The sequence below is a fragment of the Pelophylax lessonae genome (genome assembly GCF_965119305.1).
Source record: "Pelophylax lessonae genome assembly, chromosome: 8".
NCBI classification, from domain to species: domain Eukaryota; kingdom Metazoa; phylum Chordata; class Amphibia; order Anura; family Ranidae; genus Pelophylax; species Pelophylax lessonae.
The window spans coordinates 252,198,502-252,214,566 of NC_138775.1; the positions used below are offsets into that span (position 1 = coordinate 252,198,502).

A 16,065-nucleotide genomic window follows, 5' to 3' on the forward strand; every position below is an offset into this window, starting at 1 on the left:
CAAATGATGCATAAAAATAAGGTTTTTACAACAACAACCCAAGGCTCATATACATCAGAATACCTTTTACACATTTATGTAACAACTTCAAAGGACAAATTTGGTTATTTCTGACCAACAGGTACACTGAACTGAAACACAGTAAACAGCTGTGCGCAATCAGGAGAACACTTTTTGTAGCATGCAAAATAGATTGGACATGTGCGCCTCCTGCTGGTTATTTTTTATTTTGCAGCCTTAAATAACCAACATATAAAGGGCATTTTTTACAATGCAGAGAATCTGACATTCAGCACACATTCTCTGCAGGAGAATCGTCCAGGCCCATGTGTTTTAAATGACAGGGATTGATTCTCCAGAAGTTTGGTGACAGTCACATTCACTGCTTTATCGATAGACCCCTTAGAAACCCCTGATATCAAGATCAGAGTTGGGTTTTCAGGCAAATTCCCTGGCCTGAAGCATTCAAAGTGCCCTAAAGCTCTGGACTGGTCTCATCAAAGAATATCTAAAGACAAACTTTTTTTGTTGGACAGAGCGGAGAGGGATTAGACCCCCTGTCAGGTTTTCAAAGCTACCTGTGCCCCCGCTAGGGCGATTAAGCCTCTCTATTTGTCCCGTTTAATGTTATCATCAAAAGTAAATGAAAATCCAAAATTTTACATTGGTGCCAAAATAGAAATAGAGTGGAAATCTTCCAATGTGGTCCAATATTCCAATAGTGCATTGCTATGCTTGGTGGTCATTAAACACACATGAGTCAGTGCATTGTGGTGGCATTAAGAATGAAGAGCACTGCAGAACCTAAAAACCCAACATAGACGTTGTAATACCACGCATGTGCCTACCAAGCATAGGGGTAGGGTTGCCACCTCATCCCTTTACACCAGAACACATATGAATTACACAGGTTCTGTGGCTGATTAAGGTGGTAATTAAACTCACTTAGTGCCTCATGTGCATTATATCAGCCTCAGAACCTGTGTATTCATATCATATGTATTAGGGTTTAACGGGATTAGGTGGCAACGCTACATAGGGGTGAACCCACCATTGTCACCGGGGATGAAAGTGAGTGCAAATCCACAATTTTGATTTGCCACCAGAACAGGAAAGGAGGAAACATCTTCCAATGGGGACACCTGTACCTGTGACAACTGTCTAAGGCCTTGTTCACACAGGTGGCCAAGAGATGGTATAATCATGCGGTTGAGCTGCGGTTTTACCATCCCACAAAGTAGCTGCTCAGGGCTGTACCCATGCCGTGGCTGCAATGCTTTGCTTCGCAGCCACAGCAAAAGGTAAATAGCATGTTGCATTTGGAAGGTGAACATAACCTATTTAGGGTAATGGTCCTTTGCCACAACCGCATGAAATGCACATGGCTTCGGCACGGTGGTACAGCATTTTGAGGGTTAAAGCAGGCAGTAAAGAGACTATGTACTAGAGATTGACCGATTATCGGCAACACCAATATATCGGGGGCCGATATGAGCTTTCCCCGATATACCGGAATCGGCCCCTGAGGTTACCGATATTAACGATATTTAGGTAAAGTGCATGTCCTGGGGTGATGCCTGCAGCAAGAGGCATCGCCCCGGTCCATAGCCGACGGTCGGCTGACTTGTAATGACAACCGATTCGGCTGAGAAGCCGCTCGGCTGTCATTACAAGGAGTGGGAGGGGGGACGTCCTCCCTCCCGCCGCCTTTCACGGCTCACTCGGGTCTCCCATCCCACCTGGAGACCCGGGCATCCTACCGCCACCGCCGAAGAGAAGACCCGGTGTAGCATAAAGATGTGTCCCCGTTAAAGCCGATATCCCTGCCGCAAGTGCACATGTGCCGGTCTCCATGTAAAAAACCCGGAAGTGATGTCATGACATCACTTCCGGGTACTTGGCGCCAAATTCATAAAACTGACAGCATTCAAAACAGCCAAACTTGGCGTTTTGAATGCTTTTCCATTCCGAGGAGGGGTATGGGGTCTTTTAGACCCCCAGATCCCTCCACAATGAGTACCTTTAGAAAAAAACATACATTTTTTTACATGGCTGAAAATATCGTCCGATACAGATATCCGATGACCAAAATATCGGTATCGGCATTAAAAAAATGATATCGGTCGATCACTACTATGTACTACCTCTTCATTACCTGTCAAATGCCCTCTAATAAAACGATCCAATGTGGATCACTTTTCAGAGGGGCAGCAGTACAGCCGCACATGTGAATGTACTCTGACAGGGGTTTACCTCACTTCCTGTTGAGTCTACAGGACAGGAAATGAAGGGGAATCCCCTTAAAAGATAGAGAGAAAAAACGAGATGGAAAGATAAAATGGCAGTAGTTTTAACCCTTTACTTTTCTATCTAAAGTAAAAAAAAAAAAGGGTTTTGGCTTTAGATATACTTTAACCAGGGGCATTTCTACTACGAGGCAAAGGTGAACACACGTGTCGGTCCCGCACGCATGCAAACAGCGATTGTCCCACACATGTGAGCTATCATCGCAAATGTTACATCATGGGCAGTAATTCTCTATATGGCACTTGGAGGAATCATGTCTTGGCGTCTGACTGAGGAAGCCGCAGCTGTTCACAGCGAACAGCTCCAGCTTCCCCATAAGATAAGGTGACTAGATTTGAAAAATGAAATATGGAGACACATTTTTTTTTTTTTTTTTTTATTGACAAATGGTAAACTATTTTATACACTGGCCTAGAGCGTCCCTTTAATTTCCCTCATTATCTCCCAGGTTGGTAGATAGGAGTCGGAGATAAGAGCTTGCAGCCATGTTGTGGAATTCAGGAAATGTGCCCGAACACGTCACTGACAGAAGTATGAGGAAGTGCTGAGCACAATGCCTGTGACAACCACACTGACAGGAAGCCCTCAGACGGGACTTTCTTGTTCAGTTCACCTTTTTGTGACAGGAAGTCTCGTAGAAAACACTAGAAACCAATGTGCGGTTGGAAGGGGAAGGCAGGCTCATTCACGTAAGAGATAATATAATATATCTCAGTTTCTGCCCTTTCCGGTTTTCCCTTCCCCAAACACCTGACTGCACTTCGCCCTTCTGCCGCACGCTGTATGAACACGAAAGCCTGAGGGGGAGGCCAAGATGACTACACTGAGGCTGGATGAGGATGACATGGCAGATATTAAAAGGGATGTAAGTATAAAAATAACTCAGTTTTCAGCAGACGAGGTTTACGTAGCTAAACACAAGGGCCGTTTGGGTTGATTTGCTTATAAAATGAGTCAGAGACGACACAGCGCACCACAGACAGTCCCACCCAGACGTTAGAGGGCCACCTAATATCCATCCCTGGTTACGTTTCTTTGTCAGGGATGAGCAAAGTTAAAGGCTTTATTTCCCACAAATTTAGATAAAATTGTGAAATAATACCATTTTGGCTATTTGCATGTAAAATGCACATTTTATGAGTCTCTCTAGGCCAGTGGTCTCCTAACTGCGGCCCAGGGGTTTGATATGGCCCTTTGCTTGTCTTTATCAGGCCCTTGGTGCACTATTCCTCCCACTGATACAAGACACCATTTCTTCTACTGACACTAACAATGGGGTATAATTCCTGTCACTGATACCAACAATAGGGCACTATTCCTGCCACTCATAGAAATGATGGGGCACTACTCCTCCCACTGAAACCAGTGATAGGGCATTATTCCTCCCACTGACACCAATGATGGGACACTATTCCTCCCACTGACACCAATGATGAGGCACCATTCCTCCCACTGAAACCAATGATGGGACATTATTCTTCCCACTGACACCAATGATGGGACACTATTCCTTCTACTGACACCAATGATGAGGCACTATTCCTCCTATTGATACCAACAATTGGACACTATTCCTCCCACTGACACCAATGATGGGACACTATTCCTCCCACTGACACCAATGATGGGACACTATTCCTCCCGCTGACACCAATGATGGGACACTATTCCTTCCATTGACACCAATGATGTGACTCTATTCCTTCCACTGACATCAATAATGGGACTATGTTCCTCCCACAAATACCAATGATGGGGCATTTTTTTACCCCCATTAACACCAGGGCATTTTTGACTTGCCCTTGGTGCGTTATTCCTCCCACTGATGCAAGGCACTATTTATTCTACTGACGTTAACAATGGGGTATAATTCCTGTCACTGATAGCAACAATAGGGCACTATTCCTTCCACTGATAGCAATGATGAGATATTATTTTCCACCACTGACACCAATAATGGGACACTGTTCCTTCCACTGACACCAATGATGGGATACTTTGACTCCCACTGACACCAATGATGGGACACTATTCCTCCCACTGACATCAATGATGAAACACTATTGCTTACACTGACACCAATGATGTGGCACTGTTCCTCCCACTGACACCAATGATGGGACACTATTCCTCCCACTGTCACCAATGATGGGACACTATTCCTCCCACTGTCACCAATGATGGAACACTATTCCTCCCACTGTCACCAATGATGGGACACTATTCCTCCTACTGTCACCAATGATTGGATACTATTCCTCCCACTGACACCAATGATGAGGCACTATTCCTCCCACTGACACCAATGATGGGACACTATTCCTCCAACTGACACCAATGATGGGACACTATTCCTCCCACTGACACCAATGATGGGATATTATTCCTCCCACTGACACCAATTATGGAAAACTGTTCCTTCCACTAACACCAATAATGGGATACTATTCCTCCCACTGACATTAATGATGAAACACTATTGCTTCCACTGACAGCAATAATGGGGCACTGTTCCTCCCAATGACACCAATGATGGGGGACTATTCCTTCCACTGACACCAATGATGGGGCACTATTTCTTCCCCTAATACCAACAATGGGGCAATATTCCTCCCACGATTACCAATGATGGGCATTGTTTACTCCCAATAACACCAGGGCATTTTTAACTCATGCTGGCCACAGTCTGGCCCCTTAAAGTCTGAAGGACAGTAAACTGGCCCTTTGTTCAGAAAGTTTGGAGACCCCTGATCTAGGCCACAGTTTTATTTACTTTGGATGGCTTGCATTAGGGCTGAACCCTCTGACAAGTCTTTATTGCCCTTTGAGTCCACATTGGGGATATTCACCACTCTATTTGTCCTGATGACTATTGTCATTGAGAGAAAGTGAGGGGAAATCTAAAATTTCAGTTGTTGACATCCATTGTTGTTCAGTTGACATCTGTCTAATGTTCCAATACAATAGCCAGCAGTGCAAAATTCTTAATCTATGCCGCTTAGCATGCAGGGAGGAATCTATTGATTTCTCTTGCTCGACCTGTGGGGATGAATGTGAGAAATCTGCCTTAGACCCCTTTCACACTTGTGCGACCTAAAAGATTTTGACTGGACTTAAAGCAATGGCGGTGTAATCTTGAGGTCAATGGACCTCAAAATGCATTAAAGTTGCACCAAAGTAGTGCAGGGACTACTTTGAAGTCGTTGCGAATTGAAGTTGCACAAATATGGATGGTACTCATTGGAAATCGTGGAGTACGACTTGTCATGAGACCTTGCAGTCCCAGTCCGCAGGAAGAGTCACACAAGTGTGAAGGAGGCCTAAGGCAGGCCATAGATGAAGTGATTTTCTTTCCTGCAACCACAGGAAAATCACAGTCAGTGTTGATGGGGGATATCCCGTACCATGTCCCGTACCATACCGGCAAGGGGGGGGGGGGGGTATAACTGGTGGTAATAATTGCATGCCAGAAGGCTGGATCGATGGATCGACTTGGGTACAACCAGCCTGCCCATACATGGATTGAATCTCAGCCAGTCCCTGCGGATCTGTCCAAGATTCTATTTTAAGAATAGAATTTCCCTCACTTTGGGAGATATCCTTTACCCTCTAGTTAAGTCTCTAGTAAAGAAAGTGAAGGGAACATTACCCAATGCTACACAGACTGCGGAGAAAGGGAAAGTACCAGAAATTCATTGTTAGGGTTTGCATGCATTTTAAATTGTTTCTACAGCCAAACAGTTTTTTCTTCTCAATTTGGAAAAGCAAAGAAAACTTAGAACCCTGTTAGGTTTTTGTTGCTGTTGTTGCAGTCGTGAGAAAAGGATCCTTCTCGTTGCTGATATTGATTATTGACTCTGCAGTTTTGGGCATGGCTTTTGCAGTTTGATTTCATTAAGGCTTGGATCGCACTGCAGCACGGAGCGGCTCGCAGCAGGGGTCTGGTGCGTCCCTGTTCACCGTTTCAGGTCCGAATTTTTGGCTGAATTCGGACCTGAAACGTGCCAGAAGATGCAAAGGACTGGTGTGCAATTTGCACCGGAGCCGCTCCAGAGATATGTAAACCGGCTCCATAGAGAGCCGGTCACAATCTTCTGACATGCGAATTGGATCATGTGGGGAAACCCACATCCAATTCGCAATAGTGTAAGCCCAGCCTAAAGTGTTTCTAATGGTTGAAGTTTTTTTTCCTTGAAGTGATTGTAAAATCTTGTTGTTGTTTTTTTTTTTAACAAAGATGATATACTTACCTACTCTGTGTAGTGGATTTGCACAAAGCAGCCCAGATCCTCCTCTTCTCGTGTCCCTCTTCGCTATAGGACTATAGGACATTTGGGCAGAGGACTAGGCAGAAGCCTAGAAGAAGGTGTGGAGGGGAAAAGGGGGGTGGTGGGTATTTTCACAGGGTTCAAAAGGACCTGAACTATGGAAGCTGTGCCCCAAAAAAAGGCAGGTAGTGTGCAAAGAAACTGTCACCCGTGATCTCCCCGCAGCTAATCTTTTCCCCATTACTGATTTACTATGCCTTGTTCTGCACTGTCTTTGTGTGGAGGAGGCCATGTTGGTAGAGGACCAGGACGTTGCTTTCTCATGCTAGATCTGACCACAGATGAATGGTTATCGAACTGATACAATATTCATAAGGCAGCAGGACAAGTGCAGAAAGCAGGGAGATCCTTGCTATGCAGTATAGCTTCCCCTCCAGCATGGAAAACAATAGGCAGCAACAGAGTGATATAACCAAATCCCATAACACATCTCCAAAAATTGATGGTAGAAGGCAGCAGTGCCTTAGACCTTATATTGATGATATACAGCTGGGAGGCTACAGGACAGCGGTCCCTGGACATACTTACATACTTGAAAGTGCACTGCTATTATTCAGGAGGAATTCCAGACAAAAGATATGGTTTTAGGGGTACTGCTTAGGTACAATTAAAATTTCTAAATTTTTCTTAGAACTTGTCCTTGGATTACTCATGCCCCTGTCTCTCTATCTAGCTCTCCATTGAGACATTCCTTAGTCATGATGTACTTATATAAGGGTCAAAGAATGGAACAAGGGTGCATGTTGGAGGACACAGGTATTGGACACTTCTGGAAATGTAAAATTCCAAACACGCTGAGGGAGGCTGCAGGGCTGAAATGGAATCTCAGTATCTCACAAAAGTGAGTACACCCCTCACATTTTTGTAAATTTTTTTTTATTATATCTTTTCATGTGACAACACTGAAGAAATGACACTTTGCTACAATGTAAAGCAGTGAGTGTACAGCTTGTATAACAGTGTAAATTTGCTGTCCCCTCAAAATAACCCAACACACAGCCATTAATGTCTAAACTGCTGGCAACAAAAGTGAGTACACCCCTAAGTGAAAATGTCAAAATTGGGCCCAATTCGCCATTTTCCCTCCACAGTGTCATGTGAATCCTTAGTGTTACAAGGTCTCAGGTGTGAATGGGGAGCAGGTGTGTTACATTTGGTGTTATCGCTCTCACTCTCTCATACTGATCACTGGAAGTTCAACATGGCACCTAATGGCAAAGAACTCTCTGAAGATCTGAAAAAAAGAATTGTTGTTCTACATAAAGATGACCTAGGCTATAAGAAGGCCAAGACCCTGAGGTTACTGAGCTGCAGCACGGTGGCCAAGACCATACAGAGGTTTAAAAGGACAAGTTCCACTCAGAACAGGCCTGGACATGATCGACCAAAGAAGTTGAGTGCACGTGCTCAGCGTCATATCCAGAGGTTGTCTTTGGGAAATAGACGTATGAGTGCTGCCAGCGTTGCTGCAGAGGTTGAAGGGGTGGGGGGGGTCAGCCTGTCAGTGCTCAGACCATATGCCACACACTGCATCAAATTGGTCTGCATGGCTGTTGTCCCAGAAGGAAGCCTCTTCTAAAGATGATGCACAAGAATGGATCGGATGTTTGGTTCAGATGGTGTCAAGCGTGTGTGGTGGCAACCAGGTGAGGAGTACAAAGACAAGTGTGTCTTGCCTACAGTCAAGCATGGTGGTGAGAGTGTCATGGTCTGGGACTGCATGAGTGCTGCCGGCACTGGGGAGCTACAGTTCATTGAGGGAACCATGAATGCCAACATGTACTGTGACGTACTGAAGCAGAGCATGATCCCCTCCCTTCAGAGACTGGGCCGCAGGGCAGTATTCCAACATAACAACCCCAAACACACCTCCAAGACGACCACTGCCTTGATAAAGAAGCTGAGGGTAAAGGTGATGGACTGACCAAGCATGTCTCCAGACCTAAACCTTATTGAGAATCTGTGGGGCATCCTCAAACAGAAGGTGGAGGAGCGCAAGGTCTCCAACATCCACTAGCTTTGTGATGTCCCCATGGAGGAGTGGAAGAGGACTCCAGTGAACCTGTGAAGTTTTGGTGAACTCCATGCCCAAGAGGGTTAAGGCAGTGCTGGAAAATAATGGTGGCCACACAAAATAATGACACTTTGGGCCCAATATGGACATTTTGACTGAGGGGACAGCAAATTTACACTGTTATACAAGCTGTACACTCGCTACTTTACATTGTAGCAAAGTGTAATTTCTTCAGTGTTTGTAAAATATTTACAAAAATGTGAGGGGTGTACTCACTTTTGTGAGATACTGTAGGAGTCATGCGCTGGCCGAAAGGTGAACATAATGGCTTTTCTCTTACAGGGAGCTGTGCTATTCAATTCTTTAGAGACCAAAATGTGTCTATTTCACAATGAAGTTGATCCTTAAAGAAATATTAAACCCAAAACCAAAAATGTAATATATTGCAGCTTACCAATCGTTAGATGTGGTGGCTCCATTGGCTTTTTTGGGCTCTTTCCCTCTGTTTTCACCTGTGATCTGGCCAGTAACACAACTCCTGTATTAGTGAGACACAACTCTGGAGGAATGAGAACAGGAGGCACATCAAATAGCCGTATTATCAGGCTGGGGGGGGGGTGTTAAATGTACCAGCAGATTTAAATTACACTTACAAATTGAAGCAAAACTCCAGCTCACACTATATAATCAGTTTCAGCAAACCGTTTTTTTTCTCTTTTGGGGATAAAGGTTTTACATAAATAAATAAAAGCTGATCATTGTAAGCACCCCTGCTAGTGTTAAATGGTTTGTCTCATCCCTGTAAACTGATACATTCTGCTGGAGAGCTTGGAAATTGAAAAACGACTTGCTGGCTGGATCACCAGATGAAAATAGAAGAAAGAAAGCCAAAAAAAGGAAACCTACAGCCATCACATCTAAGAATTGGTAAGCTGAAATATAATGAATCCTTACTGTTGGGTTTAATACTGCTTAAAACCTGTCTAAATAAAACATCAATAAGACTATGCATACATTCTTGATTCCTGCGGTTGTTTTCCAGGCCATCGAATGCCTACGTCACTACCTGTGTGACAAACTGATTGCAGAAAGGCACTTTGATTACTTGCGTTCGGCTAGGATACTAAACAAGGACGACACCGAGGAAATTATGAACCAGAGTACCAGCAGTAAAAGAGCGGGTGAACTGCTGGACCGACTGGCCAAAAACCCAAAAGGCCTCGACAAGCTGATTGAATCAATTAAACTGCTAAGAACGCAGGATTTTCTCATTGACAAGATCACAGATGAGGTCCTCCGACTGAAAAATAAGAAGCTGGAATACAACAAAGGTAAGTGTGTCCGCTCAAGGCTATAATGTAGACAAGAGGTAAACTATAAAGCTGTGTATTGAAGATAAGACAAAGCCTTTATCAGGTCTTAGAAGAGATTGTTGTATTCCTTTTAAACTACTTGTGATGTATATTTTAGCCTCGGGGTCTTTAGACTGAGAACAAACCTATCCATTTGCCATGCGGGGTCCATCTGGCACTTTCAATCGACTTTCAAACACTATGATGTAATGATACAACGTAAAGAAATAATGAAAGAAACATACACTATATTACCAAAATGATTGGGATGCCTGTCTTTACACACATGTGAACTTTGATGGCCTCCCAGTCTTAGTCCGTAGGGTTCAATATTGAGCTGGCCCACCCTTTGCAGCTATAACAGCTTCAACTCTTCTGGGAAGGCTGTCCACAAGGTTTAGGAGTGTGTCTATGGGAATGTTTGACCTTTCTTCCAGAAGGTCATTTGTGAAGTCAGGCACTGATGTTGGACTAGAAGGCCTGGCTCGCAGTCTCCGCTTTAATTTATCCCAAAGGTATTCTATCAGGTTGAGGTCAGGCCAGTCAAGTTCCTCCACCTCAAACTCGCTCATCCATGTCTTTGTGGACCTTGCTTTGTGCACTGGTCCAAATCATTTAGTGGAGGGAGGATTATGGTGTGGGGGTATTTCTTCAGGGGTTGGGCTTGGCCCCTTAGTTCCAATGAAGAGAACTCTTAAGGCGTCAGCATATCAAGACATTTTGGACAATTTCATGCTCCCAACTTTGTGGGAATAGTTTGGGGATGGCCCCTTCCTGTTCCAACATGACTGCACACCAGTGCACAAAGCAAGGTCCATTAAAGACATGGGTGAGCGAGTTTGGGGTGGAAGAACTTAACTGGCCTGCACAACCTGATAGAACACTTCTTCTCTCCAACATCAGTGCCTGACCTCACAAATGCACTTCTGGAAGAATGGATTACAACAATTATTACAATTCTTCTTTTTATTTTTTTAATCAGCCCTGCTGGGGTTTTGGTGAGAAATCAGGGGAGAAAACTGTGTAAACACAGTTTACAATGTTTCAGTTATGAATGGACAGAGTCAGTGATCGGTACCACTGACTCTGCCGTTCAGAAAAGGATTTACCGGCCCCTTTCTCCGCTCTTTATCCTGATAGATCCGGGATGAGGGGGGGCAGAGGAGCACAGAGGGGGACCGGAGGAGCACAAAAGGGGGGCAGAGGAGCACAGAGGGGGACAGGAGGAGCACAGAGTGGGCTGCCGGAGGAGCCAAGGGAGGGGGAGGCAGGAAGGGGAGCAAGAGAATCACACAGGGGGGCCCAGAGTCACAGAGAAAGGGAAATCCAATGGACAGTCGGGGGTGATCGGTGCGGCGGTGGGGGCAGTTACAAGCACCGATCTCCCTGTATGGCTTTCAGTGAAGAAGCTGAAAGACGCGAGAGGGAGAGGAGGAGAAAACACTTCACTGAAAGTCATACAGGGAGATTTGTGCTTGTAACTGCCCCCAACGCTGCATTGATCATCCGCAAATGTCAAATTTCAGCATCCATGTTTCACCCATGGGTACAATGTGAGTAAGACCACAGAGCCCCCCCCCCCCTCCTCGGTGCCCATGTGCAGTGAACACCCTGCACCCATGGATGATATGCCGTGATATGAACACCCTGCACCCATGGATGATATGCCGTGATATGAACACCCTGCACCCATGGATGATATGCCGTGATATGAACACCCTGCACCCATGGATGATATGCCACTAGGCCTGGTCTAGAAAGTCACTTTCTCCCCCCTCCTGAAAGTCAATTTCTCCCCCCCTCTTGAAAGTCAATTTCTCCCCCCTCTTGCCAGCTTTCAGCTGCTGCAGGGAGAGACACAGACACAGGACATCATTTCTGTAATTGCTTCTCCGACACTGATCCCCCATCTCTGTTCTGCCTGCTTTTGACCCCACCCTCCCTGTGTACTCCCCTTTCACTGTGGGCAGTAGAGGGAACCCAGCTAATGGTTCTATCAGGTCTGTATCTACCCCAGCAAGGCAGATTCTGCCGCACAGCATTCTGGGAGTGGGTATAAGTTTGAGGGCAGCGCATGACGCAGTGTCTTTGGCTGGAAGCAGAGTCCCAGAAGGGAGAGTACGGCTGTCTCTCCTCCTGTCAGAGGAATCGGGTGTCCCAGGCGGCTTGTCTGAGGGGACAAAAAGGGCGAAGCTGAGAGGGGTCGAGTTTCAGGAAAGCATTCCCAGTTCGTGAGTACTGGGGGTCTGGGGTCTCACACTCAGTCTCTTCTATTTAGTTATATTATGTGATTTTTGAATCTTCCCTGCCTTTGTTTCCTAATCAAGCATATTGAGGATTATTACAAATACCTGCTGTTTTTATATTCAATTATGTCTACATGTTTTCAATTTTTCTCTTTTTCTGTATGAATTTATGTAACAAAGGACATTTTTTTATATATACATCCTTTGCTTCACTGTTACTATACTCTATATAAAAAATATATGGTCTATACCTAAGGCATCTTCAAACATCCCATTCCCCCTTTTTTCTCTTTGGAAGCAGTCCTTAGCCGGGTCTAGCTTTCCATGTGTTGTTGTTGTACTGCAAACTGCCCCTGGGGGGGTCTGTCTAGTGAGAGGGGACATCTCCGGAGAAGGTCAGAGGCATCCATGAGCTAGCTAGCCGGTGCAGGAAGCGAGAGTAAAGGGGATGCCAGTGTTGAACCTGAAGTGTAACGGGGGTGCCAGAGTTTTGGCCCTGAAGTGTACAAGGGGGTGCCAGTGTGTGGACCCTAAAGAGTAAAGAGGGTGCCAGTGTGTGGACCCTGAAGAGTAAAGAGGGTGCCAGTGTGTGGACCCTGAAGTGTAGAGGGGGTGCCAGCAGTTGGGCCCTGAAGTGTGCAGTGTACAGCGTTGAGAGTTGCAGCAGCAGAAGCAGTTTACAGAAGCTACCTCAGTCAGGAAGGACTGGAGGGACCAGTGTTCAGGACTTTTGAGCTAACCAGAGTGTCAGAAGTCAAGTTTCAAGTACAGTATAGCAAGTCAGTGTTTTTGAAGCGCCAGCAAGCGTTGGTCGGCGTAGGGCCGGCGTCAAGACAGCGCTGAAAGGCATTTTCCTTCAAGTGTCCCATTTTGTACCTAGTTGAGCCAGAGTAGTATCCCACTCATTCCCTTCTGCCATCCAGTGGTGTATTTTGGTTTTGTGCTGCCCTAGGCAAGACTAAAATAGCCCCCCCCCCCCCCCATGTAAATTTGGCCCACTCCTTCCTTTTAGACAGATGTGACTCCCTCCGAAATTTAAGGACTACAAGTCCAACCACTGAGACCTCATGAGAGGTGGGGGGTGAGAGGGGGTGGGAGAGAGAGGGGGGTGGGTGAGGGAGGGAGAGAGAGGGGGGTTGAGAGAGAGAGAGGGGGGTGAGAGAGAGAGAGGGGGTGGGGATGAGAGAGAAAGAGAGGGTGTGAGAGAGAGAGGGGGATGAGAGAGGGGGGATGAGAGAGAGAGAGAAGGGGTGGATGAGAGAGAGAGTAGGGAATGAGAGGATGAGAGAGAGGGGGTGAGAGAGAGAGAGAGGGGGGTGAGAGAGAGAGAGAGAGAGAGAGAGAGAGGGGTGAGAGAGAGAGAGGGGGATGAGAGAGAGAGGATGTGAGAGAGAGAGGGGGTGAGAGAGAGAGAGAGGGGTGAGAGAGAGAGAGGGGGATGAGAGAGAGAGGGTGTGAGAGAGAGAGGGGGATGAGAGAGGGGGGATGAGAGAGAGAGAGAGAGAAGGGGTGGATGAGAGAGAGAGGAGGGAATGAGAGGATGAGAGAGGGGGGGTGAGATAGAGAGGGGGGGGTGAGAGAGAGAGAGAGAGAGAGAGAGAGAGGGGGGTGAGAGAGAGAGGGGGGATGAGAGAGAGAGAGAAGGGGTGGATGAGAGAGAGAGAGAAGGGGTGGATGAGAGAGAGAGGGGGGGAATGATAGGATGAGAGAGAAGGGGGTGAGAGAGAGAGGGGGATGAGAGAGAGAGAGAAAAGGGGGTGAGAAAGAGAGGAAGGGGTGAGACGAGAGAGGTGGCTCTAGCAACCAGTGGCCAATAGAGTCTCAGATGAAAGGGGGGGGGGGTGGCTTTTTTGCTGCCCCCCTCCAAAGTGCTGCCCTAGGCCTGGGCCTTGTCGGCCTAGGCCAAAATACAGCACTGCTCCCATCCCCAATATAAGATAAACAAAACAAACCAAAGATACCGGACTGGTCTTTGACTCAAATCTCACACTTGGGTATTCAGCTTAAATAGGCTGAAGGTGTCACCGGTGACCATGGCAGAACCACATCAGGCCCAATGCCTGGAAAATCTGCTACAATACTACTAATAATAATTAAACATTGTCATAAATATTTTTAAAAATTGCGAAATAAAATAATTGTACACATTTTTAATATTTTTTTTTATTTTATTTTTTTTGTTTTATTATGTAAAAAAATTATAAAGGGCAAATTCACACGGGTTCTCTGTTATGTTTTTGTCCATTAATAATGATTTTAGTCTATTTTTAGTGGCAATATTGATATATATTTTTGGTGGGGGGGGCTGCCAGGTAAGCTGAATGGGGCCCCATGATTTCTAACAGCAGCCTTGCTTATGATATGCTGTGCTTTAGCAAACTGTCATTCATTTAGCAGTTACGTCTACTTTAATGATTTTTATCTAAACCTTGTCTTACAGGTTTCTGCCTGAGCCCTTCACCGGCCATACTGAATGGATTAAGTAGTGATCTTTATAGACAGCACTCCACAGATAGCAAGTTATTGTCACCGGAAACAGAATCCACGGTTCTTTATCACCCCGAGGGTGAATCTAGCCTTCCTCCTTATTTTAGCACGACCCTGATATTAACTGATCAGTCTGTTGTGGAAAACAAAGCAAGGAGCCCCAGGCAGTGTTCTCCCTTTTCACTTCGGCTGCCTAGACCTGGAGAATTTGGAGCACCTCCTCTTCCAGTGACCCTTCCCCAGGAACATGAAGACGTGTGTGTCAGCATCCCCATTGACAGTCAGTTTCTTCCCCTAAGGTCCACTTCACCCTCCAACCAATGACAATATCCAAGACTGTCATAATGTATTATCATCTGGCAAAGCACAACAATTTTGGAAAGATTCTCAAAAAAACATTTATGGACACCAAGCTGTACCGGGAATAAATCATGTAGCGTTTAGGTTGTTAGTTGAAAGAAGTCATGGGGTTTATTACAAAAAAAATCAAAAACACACTATAGAGTATATTCATAAAATATCTGCATAGCAATTCCACCCAGTGAAAGAGAATGTATATTTGTTCTGTGGGAAGAGGGGAAAAAGCAAATATCATTAGGCTATTTCAAGCATAGTTCAAATATTTTTTATTGATTTAAAATGAAAAATACCACATTTGGCCACTAGATGGCTTTAAGAATTCTAGGAAATGCCTATGATACCTAGCTACATCTAGTGGCCAAATGTGGTATTTTTCATTTTAAATCAATAAAAAATATTTGAACTGTGCTTGAGGAGTTGGGCTTTAAAACAGAAAAGACCACATTTGGCCACTAGATGGCTTTAAGTATCATATGAAATGCCTATGATACCTAGCTACATCTAGTGGCCAAATGTGGTATTTTCTGTTTTAAAGCCCAACTCCTCCCTTGCAGTGCCCCCCCTTCCCTGCATTGAACACTTGCAGTGTTGCCCCACTGCAAGGGTGAATTTCTCAACCTTTGCTTGAGTTGGGCTTTGAGACGATGAAGAACATTTGACCAGCAGGGAACATTCATTTTTTGCCCCGTTTGCACAGGAGGAATGTACATGCAGTTTCACTGGGTGAACTGAAATGCACATTTTTAATAAGTAGGCCCCTATGGGTGTTGGAGTGAACTTGTGCTCATAGTGGCCTGGATAACTGTGACATCTTTGTGGAAAGTGAGCCCGTCATTAGCTTAATGCAGCAGATGGTAATTCCATGAGCACAAACGCTCATTGCACTGAAAATCACACTGTTGTTCTCCTGCTACTACAAAAACTTGTTAAAGTAAATTTGGCGAGGGAACTTTTTTTTTTTTTTTTTAAAT

The 16,065-nt window shown here is 45.3% G+C and overlaps 1 protein-coding gene across 1 annotated transcript; it reads left to right on the top strand.

Annotated features, from left to right (window-relative positions):
• The first annotated feature begins 2,858 nt into the window (after positions 1–2,858).
• Positions 2,859–15,217, top strand: BCL10 (BCL10 immune signaling adaptor). The gene is made up of 3 exons (XM_082264861.1): positions 2,859–3,172; positions 9,692–9,980; positions 14,688–15,217. The coding sequence occupies exons 1-3, from the start codon at positions 3,122–3,124 to the stop codon at positions 15,056–15,058; spliced, it is 711 nt and encodes a 236-aa protein (XP_082120987.1). The 5' UTR covers positions 2,859–3,121; the 3' UTR covers positions 15,059–15,217.
• The last annotated feature ends 848 nt before the right edge of the window (positions 15,218–16,065 follow it).